Source organism: Pyrgilauda ruficollis, unplaced genomic scaffold, assembly GCF_017590135.1.
Source record: "Pyrgilauda ruficollis isolate IOZ18807 unplaced genomic scaffold, ASM1759013v1 scaffold21, whole genome shotgun sequence".
Taxonomy (NCBI): Eukaryota; Metazoa; Chordata; class Aves; order Passeriformes; family Passeridae; genus Pyrgilauda; species Pyrgilauda ruficollis.
The window spans coordinates 10,685,785-10,705,724 of NW_024520318.1; the positions used below are offsets into that span (position 1 = coordinate 10,685,785).

The window sequence follows — 19,940 nt, forward strand, 5'->3', positions numbered from 1 at the left end:
TTTTGTTACACTGACATACACACACAACTTTTCCAAAAGACAGAATTACCCTGGGAGCCTAACTTCACCAGTCAGCTTCAAATTTGACTGCTCATCTGTAACAGAATCTCACTAGTTGGTTTTCACAAATGAACAAGAACAGCTACTGCTGCTTTTTTTAATTGCTTCCATCAAGCTTAATGGGATGTTGGAGCTGAATGAGTGTAAATATACAGAGGCGGGTGTGGGAATGTGTCCCAGGTTGCACCCACCACATTCTTCTGGTCTTCTCTGCAAGAAGATATCATCACTACAGTAACAATCCTGAGCCATCCCACAGGTTTTGGGACAGATGGAGCCCACATCCTCCCTTCCCCACCTGCCCTAGTCAACCAGAGATAAGTTGTGGGAAGCTGACTCTGCGCCCAGCCCGTTCCTCTGATCTGTGCATGCAGCTGCCTCCACAAACAGAATTAAAGCCACATGAGAAACATCCAGCAGGAAAAAATAAATCTCTGACATGGAAGAGAGTTCACTGCCAACAGGAGCCCCGAGGATCATGGGGATGTAGAGTTACTGGTGTTAGAAGCAGACCCATGCTTGTGGGGAGGGACATCTTCTGCCATCCTAGGCTGGGCGTCATGGCACATCCAGCAGCAAGTGCACAGGTCGTCTCCGCAAATATGTGCAGCCACCTATCCTGGGAAGAAAAACACTGCTACTGGCACTGGGCAGAAACAGGCTTTCATAGGAAATCACCTCAATTGCTCTTGAGAGGAAAAGCTATGACTCTGAGAGGAAACTTTCCAATTTTTATTAGCTACATTGTAAGTTGTTTTGCAGTTGAATTCCACGGAAAGAAGGAAGAGTGTGTGTTTAGGTTTTATCAGCATTTTCCTTCTGAACTTCTATTAGTTCTGCAAAAAGATAAAAACTCAATGTCCTGAAAGAATCTCCAGTGGGAAGTCACGGATGTTGTAATCACTCTTTTAGCTCCCATTTGTCCAAGAGATGTGAATCAAAATTACCCATGTCACAGGGGAGTCCCAAACAAGCCTTTATCTAAATCTCATCATGGAAGAGATTAGCAGATCCACTGCTTTACTTGCACATCTCTGCTATAGCAGCAAGGGAGCAGATCTTGCCCTACACTTAAATGTCCCATCTGTTCTGTAAGAAATGCTTAAGTGAACTAAACAGAGACAAGACTATGGTCAGTTCTGGAACCCTCTGTGCTGTATTTGTCCTATCATTTCCATAGGTATGCCATAGGAACAGCCAAATTATGGCCCAGAAGGGAGTCCAGGTGCTGCAGGCTCAGGGACACTGAGCTCAACAGTGGCTGTTTCACTGCAGCTGTTACTGCACTCCAATCATGCATGAACAAGTTGATTTAAGTGTATATATTTGGTTCTGTCCCACCCTTAATATATTATGTATTTTTCCAAGCTCTGAGTTGTTTGTATGGCACCTGGCACAGCTTAGCTGAAACCACTGCTCAGAGGGGCTGAGGGCTGACACCTTTTATGTAACACTGAAATAATTTGGGCAGAAGTGTACCAATGGAAACCTCTGCAAGTTCATGTGCACTGTGTGCCACTTTTCTGTGCCTCTTTCGCACAGCACAGATTTCATTACCCAGGTGAATAATAGGAGGAAAGGGAGGGCTAAGTTCTGAACACCAGGACATAGATAAGCAAGTTTGTCCATATTAGAAGGGGGTAAGCTGGCTTAGAGTAGGTACTTTACAAAACAATTTGAATCCCCTCCAAAGCCCTTGTATTTTTGGGTTCAAGCAGATAAAGCAATGCAATCCTTCAAGTGTTCTTGGTGTTGACACACACTGCTGAGCTCTGTGTATGCCAAGATAAAGAGGCAGCCTCCAGTAGTCCATTATTCAGCGCTAGACAACTTGATTATGATAGAAACAAACTACTCTTTTGCAATATTGACATTGTGATCTATGGCAACAGGTTCTAAAAGGCCTGTCACATTTTGAACTACTGCTATGGCTGTGATTAATGCTTTTAACTTATTTCAAAACACCTGATATGTCTTCTTTGGAAAAAGGTTCATACTGAGTGCAATTCTGTAAGAGCCATTTTTATCTGCTCTGAACTTTGGTCATGATATCATCATCTTTCAAAGCTGGCCTGAGCCTGGCTTTGGGAACAAATTATAAGGAAATTCCTATTAAAACATTGTCTTGCAGTGATAAGAGCTGCCCTGAATCAGGACTAATTCTTGCCTTCAGTAGAAATAGGTGTGTGCAAGGAAAATTTCATCATTCCTCTGAAATATAGGACTCCAGGCAGACTCTTACTTAATGTTCCCATGTCTGAGGAATTCCATGGAAAGCCTGGTAGCTTTGCTGACCTGCCTTGCCCAGGGAGTCATTGGTGCCAGAAGTGTGGTCCTACCCCACCACTCTGCTTTTCTCCCTTGCCTCTGAGCTGCAGGGTCTCAGCCCAGCTCGCTGCCTTCTCTGGCCTGAGCACCCACTGGCAAACCCAGCAGAGAACTCTTCACTCGGCTCAGTGTGAGTGAAGAGAGTCCAGAGGGGGCAAAAAGAAGGACTCAAGAACATATGGCTGGCAAGGATGGAGCAAGGGAGACTTCTCCCTTTCCAGGGCAGCTTGAGGACTGAGTGGTCCATCTGCATCCTGTGCCTGCAGACAGAGTTAATAACTCCTCACGTCTGGGTACCCCCACACCAGCACACACAGAGCTCCCTGAGTGGGTGGTGCATTAGTGGAGGAGGACAAGCACCAGCACAGATGACAGAAGACCCAAGTCCAAAGCCTCCTGGATCTGTAGGCACTTCACTTGGTTTCAGGCATTTAGGGTTCAGGGCTCTGGTTTGCCTGCTGCCCATCTGTAAGCAGAGTGAAGACACTGTCCTAACTCACTTGGCTGCTCTGAGGATGATGAAGAATTTAGGTGTAAAGAGCCATGTAAGCCTTGTGGAAAGAAATACTTGCTCTGGAGTTAGCTTGAATTTCAAACCAGTGTTTTCTGTATCTGCAGGGCTCAGTCCTGCAGTGTTACCCTGAAAGATGCAGCACACAGCCTGGAGCAGTCCCATGAGCTCAGACACTGCACAGGTATAAGCAATTACTACTAACAGATCTACCAGGCAAAGAGAGAGGTGTGTTTCAGCCACGACAATGTTGTATCCCAAAGCAGCACCTGATCACAGAGCAGTAATTATTTGCTGGCTGTCTGTCTAGTATCACCTTGGCACCCCAGTCTGTGTCTTGAGATCATTTGTATTGTTTCTGCTATCACTGTTGGTACTGACAATATTCTCACCGTCATTGCCTGGACTCAAAAAAAAGCACGAGTTAGAGGAAAATCATCGATAGCGGGATGGAGCTATGCTTTCTGACACTGCAGCCAGTGATTTGGGGCCAGTACAAAAGCATTAGGGAGATCCTGCTTGGTCCTGTGCTGACACCTGAAGTCTAATTAACCCTGGCAGCAGTTTTTAAGGAAGAGTGGGTGTCACTGCAGCATGTGCTGGGCTGTCATATCCTACCTGGGTCTGGAGGGTTCAGGGGCTGCTCCCACCCACGAAAGCTCAACCCAACAGCTCAGCCCCAGCTGAGCTACTGCCCGTTATTTTCATGGGGATGGCCCAGCCCTGTGTGGAATTGTTTTCCATGTGGATGGAACACACCACAGCTCCAGTATGAGTGAACACGGTAACATCAACACGGCCTTCTCCCCAAGCTAAACATATTACGGCATCAGCAAATTACAGGGCACTGTAAATTAGACTCCCTCTTGTGCAGACTCTGCTTGCTGGGCCAAGGCCACATCCCTCCCCAAAGGAAGACAGCAGCCGAGGGTTTCATTACTCCTCATGTCCCCTGCTCTGTGCACAGGGCTGCCTGGGCATGGTCACATTTCTGCTCATGCTCCCAGAGCCTCCATCCCACGCATACTTCCCAAAGGATGGTTTTGTCATGCTACAATATGACAGTGACCAGTAAATCTCAACAAAAGTGACTACCCGCAGGTCTGGGTCAGTTCTGAGGCATTTTTACTCATTGTGGGGGTGGGGAAAGCACATAGGAAGGGACTAACTTCCCTTTCTGTCCCAAGTTTCTGAGGATCTGAAGTCAGGAAAGGTTCAGAGAAGACTTCAGAGCACCTGTGTTGAAATCCTGGCATCAGGTAAACAAGCAGACCTGGCTCTCTGACAGATGTGTTTTGGCCAACGTGTTTTTACCAGACCTTTTCTAGAGAATGCAGTGTGGAGAGATGTTATTGTGGGTCTGGGAAAACAATAATTAAAAGGAACCGTTGAGCTCTTTTCCCTGAAAAAACAACAAATGCAGCCCACACTGTCCCATCCCCCTTAGCGCAGCTGGCAGCCGTGCTCGCAGGAGTAGCCCGGGGCTCCCAGCTCTGGCTGGTGGGACACAGCTCTGCCAGCCCCGGGGCTGAGGCTGTGCCATGCACACCTCAGGGCAGCCACCCTTCCGGGGGCTGCACTGAACGAATAAAGCCGGGAAAGAGGAGCAGACACAGGTAAATGATTATTTACAGCTGCTGCTGGGGAGTGTTACACAAGGGGAGGGTGGGGCGCGTTCCACCGCCCTTCCACGGCTTGTGGGCAGAAAAGCCGATCACCGCCGTGATGTTTCTACTCCCCCAAGACGGAGTTAATACTGTTTACCTTGTAATAAGAATGCTATTTCTTGCTTTTTTTTCCCTTGGCTGAGCTTGTTTTTAGTCGCCCCGGTTGCTGTCCTGCTGGGGCAGCTGGCTCCAAGGGCAGCCAGGAGGGCTGGGCTGGGAGCAGCAGCATCCCATGCCTCCCACCTGCTGAACCTTGCTGTGTGGTTCGAAACGAAAAGTCAAAGCCCTTGGCTGCAGTGGGAGGTGAATCCATGGCAGGGTACTAGCACTGAGCAGCTTTCACATAGCTGGGACTTTTCTGGGAGCTTAGGAAGTAAGAAAGCTTGGCACTAGATAGTTCATGTTGTTCTTCCCACACGTTCTCCTTTTTTTTTTTTTTTTTTTTTTTTCCATTAAAACCCACCTGCAAGCTACAGGACATTGGCAAAGACTGTCTTTGGACCCCTCAGTCCTGGGGATCCTCTACCCTGATGTGAAAACACAGTTTTTTTTATGTCAGTCACATCCTTCACCTTCCTGGACAAAAGGCAGGTGTGGAATTTTATGATGTGGTAGGTGAAGTACAAAAACACCATGGTAAGAATGCAGACTTGTGCAATGTCCCAGAATGTGCCACCCAGCCTGGCTGTACCAGCCAGCAACAGCCTGGAATGGTCAGAGGGACCTGCCTGGTGATGAAAACACTTTTGCAAACAGTCCTCCTTCTAGCAGGAGGAAGGTACCTGTACAAATATAGTGAATCAGGACACAATGGAAGCAGAGCCATTCTAGAGCAAGGCAAATATATGGGAAACTTAACATCAAAATTCATGTTTCTGACATGAAACCTGCTCCTGGGCCTGGCTGATGAACCAGATCAGAGTGGAGGGCGGCTTCTGTGCCTCAAGGCAAACCCAGCAGATGAGTTATCCAGGTGGGCTGCCCAGGGCTTGGCCCCCAGCCTAGGCAGAACCCAGGGCTCCTTGTGGCCCCTGTGGCAGCAAAGCAGGAGCACCCACAGGCTCCATAGCTCAAGGGGCTGCTGATATCCACAGCAGGTCCCTGTAGGAAATGTAGATCCTAGGAACACCAAGTCCCTGATGCAGTATGCTAGGAATCCAGGCAGGGCTTTTCTGGAAAAGCTGTAGGAGTTGGGATGTTTTCCAATCAAGCACATGAGGCTCAACAAAGGAGTGCTTTTCCCTTTCTGCTCAGTGATGCAGATGCCCGAGCACAGGACTTCAGGAGCTGCAGAAAGGGTCAAAAGCAATCTGCTATAGAAGAACAAGCTCCTTGTCGCAGGCTGCACTTCTAGAAGCAGGGAAACAGCTACAAGGCAAATTGAAGAAGCAGTGGGAGTAGAGGAATGAAGAGGGTAATGAAGGGGGACGGGGAGGACACCCTTGCAATACTGTCTGTGTTGCAACCCAAAGGCCAGTTTGGAAAGCTCAGCTCAGCTGGATGCAAAGCCCTGGCTGAAACACGTGGCTGTTGTGAGCCTGTGGCTCCTCTGCTCCGTGTGACACCAGCCATCTCCTCTGCCAGCTGGTAGTTGCTAAGGTGGTGGGCAAACATTGTGGGATACACACCCTGATGGGATTCACACTAGCTGCTAGGGCTTTGGCCACTTGTGAGGTCTGACATTGCAGGATTTATTGAAGATGTCCCCACCCCTTGCAGGGGCATGGACAAGGTGACAAGGAAAGGTCCCCGGCTGTTCTGTGATTTGACTGCAGCGCTGATACTGTGCAAAGAGCTGATCACAAAATAACTTTTCAGGTAAATGTAGGTGTAAGACCCTGGAAGATGCTGCTACCATTGGCAGCTTTTAGCTGTCCTTTGTGAAAAGATAGACAATTTCACATCATTGTCACTTCACTGGTGCCCTAAAGTTACTCCAAATGTCTCCAGCTCAGGGACGAAGGCGCAAGATGTGTCAATCTGGTTACTCATCTACATTTGTAAATCTGCTGGTTTTGAGCAACTTCAGAAGCTTAGTGGTTTTTTTTTTCCCAGGGTTTTCTCTTAAGAAGTCCTTCATTAACTTCTTTCCCTCGGTAATGCCATTATTTCTGCTTCTGCCTTATATTAAAGATTCTGAGCTTGTATGAGTGTTTCACAAACAGCTGTCACTAGGTCTCTTGGCTATTTCTGTGATCTTGTCAGTTTTCAGTGCTTTAATACTCTTTAGCTATGTGTTCAGAGCAGAAAACAAAGCCAAATTTATTACAAGAAGCTCATGTGCAAATCAGAAACTGAATCTGAAAAAGGCATTGGGCATGGATGATTTCTTAAAATTATTGAGCTGGAGAAGCCAAGAAATCCAACAGGCTGATGCTATTCCAAAAACATCTTGAGGTCTCTAACTCCTTCAAAATATCTAAGTAATATAAATGAGCATGTAATTCCCACTGACAGTGAAGTTCCCTGCATAGTATACAGAGCTCTGGCACCATGTGAATAATAAATATGATGTGGAAGAAGGTGCCAAAAAGCAGTCAAAGTTCCCATTGTCTGCAGAGACAAATGCCATCATTTCATTGCAAGATGGCTTTAGCAGCAGGAATGTCAGTCACGTGCAAAGACTGAAATCCAGTGAGCAACTCCCCCAACTTTCAACCCATGCAACTCCTTTTCTGAGCAAACTACAGCAGAGATGGCCAAAGGGTTGTATGAAACGTGGCCAAGTAGAATTGCATGATCATGGCAGAAAGGGAGAGGAAATGAGTTTGGCTTTGAATTTTGTCCAGTTAAAATATAGCAAACAAACAAACAAGGTAGCCTCGGGCTCCTGCCTCTGTGCCAGCCTCACACACAGATCTGCATCTCCTGCAGTGGTCTATTTTTGCCAGCTGCTGAGAAGTCTTACTGACCATTTTATAGATGGGATTGCTTTCCTCTTTTCTTCTGCCCAGGAAACCTGAGAGTAGAAGCTGCAAGAGTCCTTGGAGAGGGAGAGAGCACGAAAACATGGGAAAAAATTAATCTCAATGGAAATCCTTGACTAATTGACAGGTTGGAATAAGAATGACCATAGACCCCAAACTATGCCAGGCAACCAGCCTGCTCCAGGCACTGCAAGCTCACTCAGCCAGCCACATGCCTGGCTGTTTTGCTCTGCCAGCTTTACAAGGCCTAATTAGCTTTGTTCCTATTGTTTGTAATTACAAAAGCAAACAGCCCTTGGAGAGTGAGAGACCAGAGGAGGCAGCTCCTTGACTGAGCTTAAGAAAATGTTTTAAATACAGTTTGCCTCTCATCACAAGTACTTAAAAATATGAAAGGGATGAACTCAAAACCCTGATGAACAGAAAAAGGTTTTCAGGGCAGATAGAAGCAGGGAGAGGTATTGGTGCAGGTTAGAAGACCCCGTGTCCAACAGGAACCATTCTCTACCTGGCCTGCAAAAAAGGTTGCGCTGTCACAATGGAAGCACACTCCCTGAAGGACCTTAGAGTGAGATGAAGGAGCCACACATGGATCAGCAGGGCTCTCCCTGCTCTGAAGGCAGAGGACCTCTCCTGGGAACACCTTGGCTCTGTGCCCTATCCCTTCCCCATTCCTGCAGCTCCCACTCCCCTGCCAGGGACAGTCTGCCTTCCCCCTGCCCCTTCCTGCTCCACCCAGGGTGCAGCCTGCCTTGCTGAGGAGCAGAGCAGACCTTCTGGTTCCTGGGCTGCAATCGGAGCAATTACTGGGTGAGTTTCTGCCAGAGGCCACAACTGCCTGACTCACTGCAGAAGATCTGTCCCCACCTATGTCTGCTGTAGATACACACAGCTAAACAAGCTCCATCCTGGCAGGCAGGCTCCTAAAAGCCCAAGTCCCACTCTTCACTTCCATGTGCACTGTTCCAAGTTCTGCTCAAAAACAAGAAATGAAGTAATAGTCTGATTTTCCTTAAAAAAGTCCATTTATTGAAATTGTTTAAACACTTTGTACAAGTTCTCAGCACAAGCATCTGCTCCCTGGCTCAGGGTTAATGCAAATACAAAAGCACAGACTTCAGCAGCTCTTTAATGTGACCTGAGCTGCCACCTCCCAAGACAAGAGGTCTCCCTAGGCAGCTGCTGTGCACAGGCAATTCCCCATGGAGAAGGGGAAGCCACATGGCCCAGCTCCAAGTACAGGCCAACAGCAACTGGAGCCTGAAGCAAATGCTCTGCTTGGTTTCTTTTAGTAACTTTATGCTGCAGGAGTCAGGTACAGAGGTACAAGGCTTGTACAGACCACCAACGTGGTACACAGCTCAGCCAGAGGCTGTCCCTGGTCTACAGAAGGAAATCAAGAGATCTGATGCCTCTGAACATATACACACTTATAAAGCCTGGTCAGAAGCACCAGTTTCCTTCTATACAAAAAGGCTGAGCTTTGGAGAAGTGGCACCATCCCTCTAGGAATCATAAGACTTAACTCCCAGTGTCAGCCAACACCAAATGACTGAGTGGGTGTTTCGGGGAAAGGGGTGGGAACTTCTCATGAACAGCATTATTATTTTTCTAGATATGATTTACTATGTAAGGATGGCTATATCTTTAAAATGTTTGTTTTTTCCTCTTTGGTGAGCTTGGATTACAAGCAAATGCCATAACCTTTGGGTCAGTTTTCTTGGAATTTGCCTTCATATCATCACTGAAAGTGTTTACAAGAAATAGACAGGATGGAATGGCAGTGTGTGAGGTATCCTTGGGGAAACATCAGGGAGTGGCAGTGCATTCAGTTTGGTTTAACACAGCTAGCTGCATCAGGCAAACAGATTGGGAAACTAAGCCCAATGAGAAAGCCTCGAGGAAAGAGGAGAGTGTAAAAGGTGACCTGTAACATACATGGGGATAAAGCTTCAAGCTCAGCTGCCAGGATGGGAACATGGAGAAACATTCACTGGCAGCACCTGGTGTCTAAGGAACAGCCACAGCCTCACCAGAGACACACAGTGAAAACAGAAGGCAATCCTTTTCCTTGAGCTCTTCCCTGGCACCAGGGAAACTTGCAGATGCTTTGGGAGTCTGATAACTTCTGTGGTCTCTACCTTACACTGCATCTTCCATTAGCCAACAGCATGTGCATGGACTTTGTGGATTTCCACTTAAGCCACAGCAATTTGTTTCTGACTCTTTGTCTGCATGGATAGGAGGGTGCTGAAGATGATGCCAATAAGACAGTACAAGAGCATTTTACACCTCTTCAAACATTCTTACGTGTAAAGCCTTTTCCCCAAAATTATGTTTCCCCTTAAGCTATTGGTTTCATCATTCTGTATATAATATATGTTCCTTTAATTTCTACACACACCACACTGGGCTCTAACTTAATGGGATATGGGACTGAATTGTTACCATCTATTTAAAAAAAAAATAAAAACGACCAACTAAAAAAAGCACCAACATCCGTCTATAAAAACAGTATCATTTTCCCTTTTACTCCCAAATACTAAACTTAACCCAAGCTTGGAGGTTTCATCTTTCCAGTGGCAATACCTATGAATCTAGGCTAGCCTTCCTCCACGGGCTGGGAGAAAAAGGAGAAGTTACGTCCAGTAGCAAAGAGGATTACAAAAATATACACATTTTTGGGAGAAGAGGAAGGCAGAACCTAGAGCCTGGACTCTGCTCAGGACAGTGGCATTGTAGTGTCCTCTCCAAAATGCTTTCACTACCAGTGCTGGTGGCTCCTCTTCTTTGTTCCATTATACATAATCCTTCCCTGTGGAGGAGGCATTTTTTGGGTAGCCTCGGGTAGGTGGATATGAAGTTTCTCTCCGTGGACAGGAGCAGCACAGGAAGGATCCCCCCAGTATGGCCAGAGATGAAGCTGCCCAGCCAATGAAGAGAGCTGACCCAAACTCAAATCTGGAGAAGAAAGAAGGGAGAAAGTGAGAATCACTGTAATCCAGAGGTATCTCTTGTAGTTATACATTCACACAAAGCAGGAGGAAGCAGAAACTGGGATGGCGTGGCTTTCTACAAGGCAGCAGCTTGGAGCAGTCAGGCTTTGTTGACCCTCAAAGCTCAGAGCTGGGTTTCTCCAGTATTTTGGGTCACCCCCAACAGCTGCAGGCCAAGCTCTTTAGCAAACCAGCCCTTTAGCATGTAGTGGGGCAAAAATCACAGAAGTCCCACCCATAAGGTCTCTGGCAGTGATGCTACCTTAAAGCCAAGACCTAAGAACTCCGTGGACAATGAGATCTGGTCCCAGCTCTTTCTGCACAGCCTGAGGCCAACCCTGCTAGTTCAGAAAATTCCTTTCTTTGTTTTGAGTGACTGCTACCCAAACCAAAGCCCTGTGAGCATTTGCAATACTAAACTAGTGTGTTATGCCAAGTGGGTCAGTACCTGGTGTTGACTGGGGTGAAAGGGTCATAAAAGGCCCGAGCCACTCTGTTCCCATACCACGAGGTGGCCACCAGCGCTGCCAGACCTGCACATGAAGAGAACATAATGTCATGGCTTAAGGAAAAAAAAAAAAAAACAAACAAAAAAAAACAGCAAAATCACTGCAAAAATAAGGATGCAGCAGTATCAGCATCTGGAGTAAAGCTGAGCTGCTGCTACCCTGGAAGTTCTGAGCTGTTCCATTTAGTGCTGGTTGAGAGAGAAGTTGATAACAGATCTGAGGCTTCCCACAGTTACACTGCAGCAAAGGCAGGACTGCTCTGCTGACAGCCTTTTCTCACTGCAGCAGGGTCAAACCCAGCTCTGCCAACAGATATGGAAAGCATGAAGTTCATATGGAGATTGTAATGCCAGTGCCAAGGTGCCTCAGGTAACCTGAACCAAAGTCCTCTAAGGAGTTCCCAAACCAAAATGCTCTTGGAACACATCAAGCCCTCCCACATCCTGCACAGGATATACGCCACGTAGGAAACAGCACATCTGTATGTTACCGACCTGAAATGATGAAGATCACCCCACCGAAGACAGCCATCCTCATCTTCTTCACCTGGTCATCTTCCATGCACTTCATGCATTTCATGCCTGTCACAGCAACAAACATCCCAACGAGCCCCAGGAGTATTGAAGCCACCATCAAAGCCCTTGTGGCCTGCAGACTGCCTAGAAGACAAGAGTATTTGAGTTACCCACAAAGTAAACTCAAGACACAAATCAAAATTCAAATTACTGGGCTCAACAATTTTCTATCTAAATATTCCTGCTCCCTAATACACAGGATACAGCCAAGCAAGACATTCCTTCTCAACTTTAGTCTCAAGGCTGCCGTGCATCAGGATCAGAGGGCTCTCTGGCTCTTCTAAAATGCATGCGGAACAAGGGCATGCAGCGGCCTTTTGCAGGAAATGACCTGGGAATTGCCCTCAGACATCTTTTGTTCCTTGATCATTTGAATCCCAATTGGAAGGACATATCTGTTTATCAAAAGAAGTATTCAGATTTAGGCTCTACCTTGACAAAGTACTTAAGCACATGTTTTAATATGAATAGTGACATACATATGAATAGTGCCACAGCAGACAGCGAGGCCCATTTACTGGTCAACACTTCCAAAACCCGTCTTTTATACAAATAACTCAGTGCTGATTTAGATGTTTTTTGTGCTACATCCTCAGTTTGAGTACCAGAGGGTACAAAAATACAACTGCAAAAGAAATGGGACTCCCCCAGACAATTGAAAAATACCTTGTTTTCTACATAAAATATTGAGCTTAATTGACTCAAAGATATTCAAATGCTTTAAGAGCTTCTTGTGCTTTTGAAGAGTTGGAGCAGAGGGTGATGCCTCCTATAGTGAGTTCTCAGCAGACAAACTTGGTGTACCTCGGGATTTGGTTTTTATATCGAGTCATCTGAACGCATGAAGACACACTAACCCTATGAATGTGAGCTACTGAACTTAGATTTTCTTACCAAAGAAAAGTAGTAAAGTAAATTAAGTCATTACTAAAAAAACCCTCACGAGACAAAACACCTGACTAGCAGTGAAATAAGAGCCTGAGCTTCATTGTCTGGCAAATCAGGTTTGTTTCAACAGAATGAATTTTCATACACAGCCCTGTAAAGCCCTGAGAACAAACAGGGCTGGTTAATAAAATGAATAAGCTCCAAGGAGCATGCTGTAACCAAGGCACAGGTGTCCCCTGACACAGAGCTCACCCCTCAAAACACCCTGACTGCATCCTGGTAGAGCTCTGCAAAGCATTTCAGACTTGAACTGCAAGATTTAAGCCTGCAACAGAGCACCTGCACACTCAGTCAGGGCTGGCATGGTGAGCCCATCTGAGTCCCTGCCCCAGCAATGGGCTCTGTGGCCCAATCTGAAACTCAGAGCTCAGACCCGGCACTGGCCAGGAGGAGAGCAAAGCCACACAGCCATCCTCTGCAGCTTCTTTACTACACTTTGTCCCACAGAACTGCTTGTGCAGGAAAATTCCTGTGACCCATACCAACACCATGCTCTAATTCTGCTCTAAAACAGATCTGCATCTGCCCCTGCACACCCAACCTTATTGTTCTGTAAACACATTATGAAACCAGTTACAAACAGCACAACAAAAAGACAATCAGAGCAACAGGAAGGAATACGCTTTCATAAGATGTGTTGGCTTTCTTGGGAAAAATTCCTCAATCAGCTTGGCTAATATCATCTCTCACTTCCTTCAAAGGGGAAGGTGACACACCTCCACACCACCCAAGTGTTAATCAAAGCCCATCTGCTGCATGTACAGAAACCCATTAACAAAGCCAGTTGTCACTTTAGCATAAATCACCACTGCACTATCCAAACTCGTTTTTAATTGGTTTATCTCCAGTGTCAGAGATTACACTCCAAAAGTAATTTCTACCTTACAAAAGTGATGCCAGTGTTCAGAAAGGCTTCAGCTGACAGGTTGCCACCCAGGCAAGCAACTCAGCTGCCATACATTTAAGGCTAAATTGTGCCCTACAGCAGAAGCTCTGGAGAGGCCCATGGCTGAATACCAGTTTGTACTAGGCATGGGAAACCATATGTTCTGCAGAGGTACCAAACCTGTTTTATCAAGACTACAGCAAGTTTGGCTCAGTCTTGCTGCAGAAGAAATTACTTTATAGGAGGGGGTTTTGAAAGAGTTCTTTCATGAAGCTCAAAATAGGCAATGCTATCTCTAAAAATTGGAAAAACAGTTATAAGGCTGGAAAGAAATATTTCACCTTCACACACAGTGCCAAGGGACAAACACAGGAAAATGCTGGAAAAGGTTTCTATGACCTCTAAAAACCCAACTATGAAACACACCAAAATCTCAATATGTGTAAGTATTAACTGGATGCATGCCACAACAGCTTTGCAGAAGCAGCTGAACAAAATACAGCATTGTGAGCACTCCCCAGGGCTGCCCACTCTCAGCAGACGCTGCTGGGACAACTCCTGGTGCCCTCGCCCCCTCCTCATGCATGGCTCACAAAGGGACAGAAACACGGAGGAAACTTGCAGTGGGACAGCAGAACAGGTTCTGCCTTTGCAGAACATTCTGTTCCTTTGTCCCCAGAAGCTGTAATATGACATGGCTGTGTTAGCCAACCGTCCTCCACCTGCCCTGTGCTCCCAGCACAGCCTGGGAGGCAGCGCTTTTGTCCTCCTACCACTTTTGCAATGTGTGCAGTGCACTGGCCACAGTTAATCATCATACAAGCTACCAGTTAGTAACTACACATTAACAGACACGCTGTCAATGGAAGCTGCACATCCAGGGGCTGGGAAAGCTACTTTAATAATAGTTCTGTTGTTCACACGGGCCTTTCCAGATGCTTTAAAAATCCAAAATTATACAAGTACAATATTGTCTCAACCTGCTAAACAGGACAGGCTGCCGACAGCAAGTAGAAGTAATCCACAGCAATTTAGCTTTACAACTTCTACCATAATAAAGGGAAAACAGGATTTCCCCCACACTCCTTGCTGCTGCAACTGTCTCACCAACGGGAACAGGAAAACCCAGGCAGTCTTGGGGGCCCTTGGGGAAAAAACAGTCCAACACAAGGTGAGACAAAGTGTCCTGGCACCAAACAAGAGCTGTCAGATGGCAAGAGTATTTTGTAAATACAAACCAGTATTCACTCTGAAGCCAAGCCTTTTGATTGCTGGTTAACAATGAAAGACATGGTCTGAAAGTGCTTAGCAACAAAGCAGCAAGAACTGAAGAACAGAGGCTTAAAATGCCTGATGACAATTAATAACAAATGTGCATTCTACAGGGCATAAAAAACCCCAAAGTCCACAAACATGCAGCTGCAGCTCACACCTGTTTCACAAAATAAGCCCCACATCTTTTTAAAAAGATACTAACAAACCATTCAGAATTATTGTTAGTGGTTTTGGACATGAACAACCTTATTCAGTTTATCTGAGGCCTAAGTAATATGCTTTCCTTCCCACAACTATCATTAACTGAGACATAAGTAATTGCTGGTAACTGCTTAGTTATATAAAAAATACTTCAGTACTTCACCTGCAGATGTTTGACGGTTTTCTCTATCACTGCATTTCCTTATTCAATCTGCTTATGTCATTTATATTACAGAAAAGCTGCTGGGAAAGTGCCATGGGATTTTTGTAATGCCTGTTTGTAAGGCAAAATTGCTGTAATGGCTTTGTGTGCAGATTATTCTCTGATAGAGATGCTCATCAACTGCCTTAATTTAAAATAAGGACTTTTCCTTCCCTTCCCATGGGCCTTCATCCAAGTAACTGATGACAAAATACAGGTGAAACAGATGCTCTGCAGTTCCCTCTAATCCTTATGAGGGAAGTTCCCCAGGAGTTACAAGCACCCCTGCAGTATAGCAAGCATGTTCCACTGTTCAGCCTTCCCACCGGGGTTCCATGAAAGCAAGGAGCGAGAGCTGAGATCCTGCCGGTCTACCCTGCCAGAATGTGAAAGTTACTTTAGTGCAGTAGACAGGGGACTGAAGACCTAAGCAAGCAGTAAGCGCTTCAGAGGTGGCCAGCAAACATCTCTCATGCTTTGAAGTTGTTCTCACTGCACCTAAAAGCTGCTAATGGCTTGGCGGCTTTCAACCCCCTCACCAGACCCTGCAAAGGCCCACCTTGCATACCCATCAGCATCAGAATCCAGTCTGGACACTTTCAAAGCACCTCCCTACAAGTCTAAAAGACCATACCGGGGTATCCAGGCACGACAGGGACTCTGGGTCCTGTTTTGGTTTTTTTTATTTTTTTACAAAATGGGAAGGTTGGGAACTCCCTCCTGCATGTCCAGTGCACAAGAGGCAAGTTCAGTAGGTAACAGTGGCCTTGTACTCTGCATATCTGAAAGCAAGTAAAGTTCAATGCCCTCCTACCCTCACTGACAAATAAAGATGGGTAGTAAGACAAGCATGGTAACCACCATTTCCAGATTCCTGGTCAGAGGAGACCTGGGCAGCCTGCTTTGCCACAAAGCCTGGAAATTCCCTTGCCAAGAGATTTAGTAACACATAGTAACACCAGCTACTAAAAGCTGCTTAGAAGCTGCTTGTAGAGCAATAAAGCCAGTGCATTGCAACAGACTCCCATCCATCCCCTCCTGCAGACACACCAGGGCACTGCACAGGAACAGCCTCGGTGGCATTCCAAGTAACCCTCTACCTTCTCAAAGCCAGCACAAGTGAGACTGTTTTATCACTCAATCACAATTTTTCATCAGGAAGGAACAAGGATTGAGAAACACAGTAGCAAATTAACCCTTAACCCACATGAAAGCACAGACACCAGCAGGTTCTACCTGCTTAATCAAGATCTTAAGATGGAGAACTGGACATGTCCCTCATGCTTTGTCCCTCCCTGAGCCACCATTCCAACTCCCCTACCACCAGAACTGAGCAGCAGTAACCTGAGCATGAACTGTTCCTTCCCCCCACCCATTCTCTTCCCCAGCTCCTGGAACAGGCTCAGCCAGGCTGGTAAAAGGTGTAGGAGGGAAGATTTCACATTTCAGCCATGTTGCTTGACCCAGAGGGCATTCAAAACCTTGTTTATTTTCTGGGCTAGGGCACAAAAGCTCATTGTAGATATACTAGGTTTGGGTGATGAAGTGATAGATGAGTCTCAGCTTGTCTCAAGCACAGAACCTCTCCCAGCAAAATCAAACAGGTCGATGAGTATCTTCAGCTAAAACAGCCTAGACAGGATCCAGAACAACATCTGTCCTGAACAGGAGAATGTGGTTAGGTGGGGCTGGAAACTTTCAGAGACAGGTACCAGGAGCCCTACTCCCTCCTGTCTGAGACCATCCCCCTGAGACCCCGAGGAGCACAAAGCTGGGCTAAGCTCCATGGACCATGCTGGAGGGCCACAAGAACAATGCTGAGGCTGTGCAACAAAGCCTCGTTGCAAGGGTGGCATTTGTTGCCTCTATGTCTGCGTGTGGCCACGCACTGCTTTTCACGTAAGCCAGCAAAACGCAGCCTTTCTGTTGCCTGAATAGGAGCAGTGACATAAGCCCTCAGCTGAACACAGCTGCGGGAGAAGTGCCAGCACGGGTGCACTCCAGCAGTGTGCCCACATGGCAAGCTGGAGGCCCCTCGGTTGGCTAATGGTGCTCATCAGCTTGTGCCAACCCCATCTCTGCCTTGCAGCCAAGCACTGACACATCCAGAGGAATGGCAACAGCTACCAGTGTTCCAAAACTTGCTGGCAAAGCCTTTGAGCATTCCCACAAACACGAGTTACTGCAGGTGCAAGAAGGTTCAGTCCTTTCTACAGGGACAAAGTAATTACAGATCTGAGCCTCTCCCATCAGTGCATGTGGCTCTGACATGTGGCTCAGAGCACCTGGGGCATATGAAGCCCTGGCAGGAAAGCATGGCCAGGCAGAAGTTCTGCCCACACGGCTGTGCCACCTTCACCAGGACAATGATGAATGCAGTAAGGGAGCTCTCCACCGCACCTGTCCCGGGGTGTGGCTGTTGAATTGGGTAGAAACGGTTTGGGGGTTTTGTTTGGTTTTTTTTGGCACCTCCACCCAAACCAGAACTGCTGGTCCCGACCAAGGCCTATGTGACTGCAAGACCTTGAAGGGACACCAGGAGGGAAAACGAAAGATAAGGTGTATGTCCCCAGGCATGACCTGCCTAAAAGAGGGAAAGGCACAGCCTAAGCAAGGTGAGGGAGCACAAGAACGAGGAGCCCTTTTGCCAGCAGCTCTCACCGATTTTCTCCGTGAGGATAACATACCCTATGATCTCCCTGTTATTTGAGAATTCTCAGGCATACCGTCCTGCAGAGCTCGGCGAGAACAGAAAAGGCCACCACAAGCTCAGCCCGGGTCCCTGTCACTCCCACCCCTGAAAGAGAAGAACCTGTATTGTTCGCCGGACAAAGGTGAGGGGAGCAGCTGGTTTCGGCGCTCAGCCATGAATGGCCAGGTCAGGAGGGCCTGGGGCAGGTTTTGGGGAGCCTGTTCAAGGCGGGCTCCATTTACAGCACAATGGGCTGCACACAGCCCCCGAGGCAAGGTTACCTTTCGCAAGCCATCCAGGGGGTGGATGGAGATTCCTCACCCACTGCTGGCATTTTCGCCCCCCACCTCCCGTGAGAGATAAGCGGATTGAAGCTGAGCTGACGCGTAATTAGCACCCCGAGCACTCCGGACTGCGCGCCCAGCCCTGCCCCGATCGGCACAGCCCCGCACCTCCGCCAGCTGCGGGGCCCGCGGGCTTTGGGGCACGGGAACAGCAGGGACAGATGTGGGCTGGCCGCGAAGGTGGGTCCGGCTTACCGCGTCACACACGGGAAGGGCTGGTGGCAACCGGACTCGGGGACACTCCCCGCGGACCTCGGTTTACGTGAAACTGCCTGCTCATTCTTTTGGGAAAGAGAAGGTGACCAAGACGGCAATTATTATTTTATTAATTAGGGAGGGATGAGGGTGTTCCAGGACTCGAGATGAGACAAGGGGTATTGAGAAAGTAGTACATTTGTTTTAACCCTTTTCGGTGTCAGCCTAAGTTAACTGCCCCAGCGCTCTAGAAACAGCCCTCTCATGAGGCTCCAGCTCGGCTTGAGCATCCGAATGACCCCCGGCCGGCCAGGCTGATACCCCAGTGCCACCCCGGCCGGCCGGGCTGCAGCTCCTGCCTGCACGATATGGCCTCGCCGTCCCAGGACAAGATAAGAGACCCAAAGATTATCTTGGCATACTGGCCTGCCTAAAAACTCCAGGCAGTGCTGCCTGGGCAGGAGGCCAGCTCACCTGCCAGCCCTCAGCTTAAAAGCCCCACGGGAGCAGCAGCGGCTTTCCCAGAGAACAAAAGACCAAAACAGTCAAAGGCAAACAGGACCCGTGTTCCAAAAGCCCACTCCGGCCACGCTGCTGAGCTCTGCTGCCGCTCAGCCGTGCCCAACGAGGGCAGCCCCAATTCCTGGCTGGACAGCCACGGCCAAAAGCTCTTGTTCGCAAACACGGCGCTTTCCGGAACGCACGTACAGAATCTCACCCCTCCTCCCCCCGGGACATTTTTGGGGAGGACGGGCAGCGGGCAGGGGGACGCGGGGCAGCTCCGGCTCCTGCCCGAGCACAGCTCCCGCTCCCCTCCCGGGAGGCGGCACTGCCGAGGGTGCCCCGAAGGACAGTCACCGGGGAGTGACCCTCAGCTCCGGCGGGGAGCGCTAGCGGGGAGCCCCAAGAGACACGCATCCGACCCTCGACAGGATGAGGAGTCATGAAAGAGATGGGGAATCCCGAACCCCGCACCTTCAACCCTGAAGGGACAGGCTGAGTAAATTCAACGGGACAGAGACCGTGAGACCCGACAGCAGAGGCATCCCCAACGCGCCAGGCACCCGGGCGGGACGGCCATGGAGACAGGACATTGGACGGGCAATAGGACTGGCAAACCCAGTCCAAATAGTTCAGCCTGAACTTCAGCGCGGGGAAATGACCCTGCGGGACTGGTCCCCTCCGCCCCGACCGAAGCTAGAGGCGCTGGGGCGGAGGGGACGGCCCCGACGGGACGGACACGCCGACACCCTCAGCAACTTACCCTCCAGCTTGAGCAGCGAGTCGTACACCTTGCACTGGATCTGCCCCGTGCTCTGCATGGCGCACGACATCCACAGCCCCTCGTAGAGCGCCTGGGCCGTGACGATGTTGTCCCCCGCGTAGGATGCCATCTTCCACTGGGGCATGGCGGTGCTGATGATGATGCCGATCCAGCCGAGGAAGGCCATGACGAAGCCCAGGAGCTGCAGCCCTCCGCTGGCCATGTCTGCGGGCCGGGGGGGGACGGTGGCGGTGAGGGGACGGAGGGCGCGCGCCGCACTGCCCCGCGCGCTGCTCTGCTGGCCGCGCGCCGCCCCGCGCGCCTCTTGAACCCGCGCCGAGCGCGCCCCCTGCCGGCCGC

The 19,940-nt window shown here is 48.5% G+C and overlaps 1 protein-coding gene across 1 annotated transcript; it reads right to left on the bottom strand.

Annotated features, from left to right (window-relative positions):
- Positions 1-8,499: 8,499 nt before the first annotated feature.
- On the bottom strand, positions 8,500-19,875 carry CLDN1 (claudin 1). The gene is made up of 4 exons (XM_041467961.1): positions 19,581-19,875; positions 11,493-11,657; positions 10,938-11,022; positions 8,500-10,454 (listed from the first exon to the last, which is right to left on the bottom strand). Exons 1-4 carry the CDS (start codon positions 19,801-19,803, stop codon positions 10,292-10,294), a joined length of 636 nt encoding a protein of 211 aa, XP_041323895.1. The 5' UTR covers positions 19,804-19,875; the 3' UTR covers positions 8,500-10,291.
- Between the last annotated feature and the right edge of the window lie 65 nt (positions 19,876-19,940).

Coding starts and splice junctions, on each gene's coding strand:
- CLDN1 (XM_041467961.1), bottom strand. CDS start 19,803: ATGGCCAGCGGAGGGCTGCAGCTCCTGGGCTTCGTCATGGCCTTCCTC. Junction 11,658..19,580: donor CTCGCTGCTCAAGCTGGAGG/GTAAGTTGCTGA, acceptor CTTGTCTTCTAG/GCAGTCTGCAGGCCACAAGG. Junction 10,455..10,937: donor TTCACCCCAGTCAACACCAG/GTACTGACCCAC, acceptor TTTCTTCTCCAG/ATTTGAGTTTGGGTCAGCTC.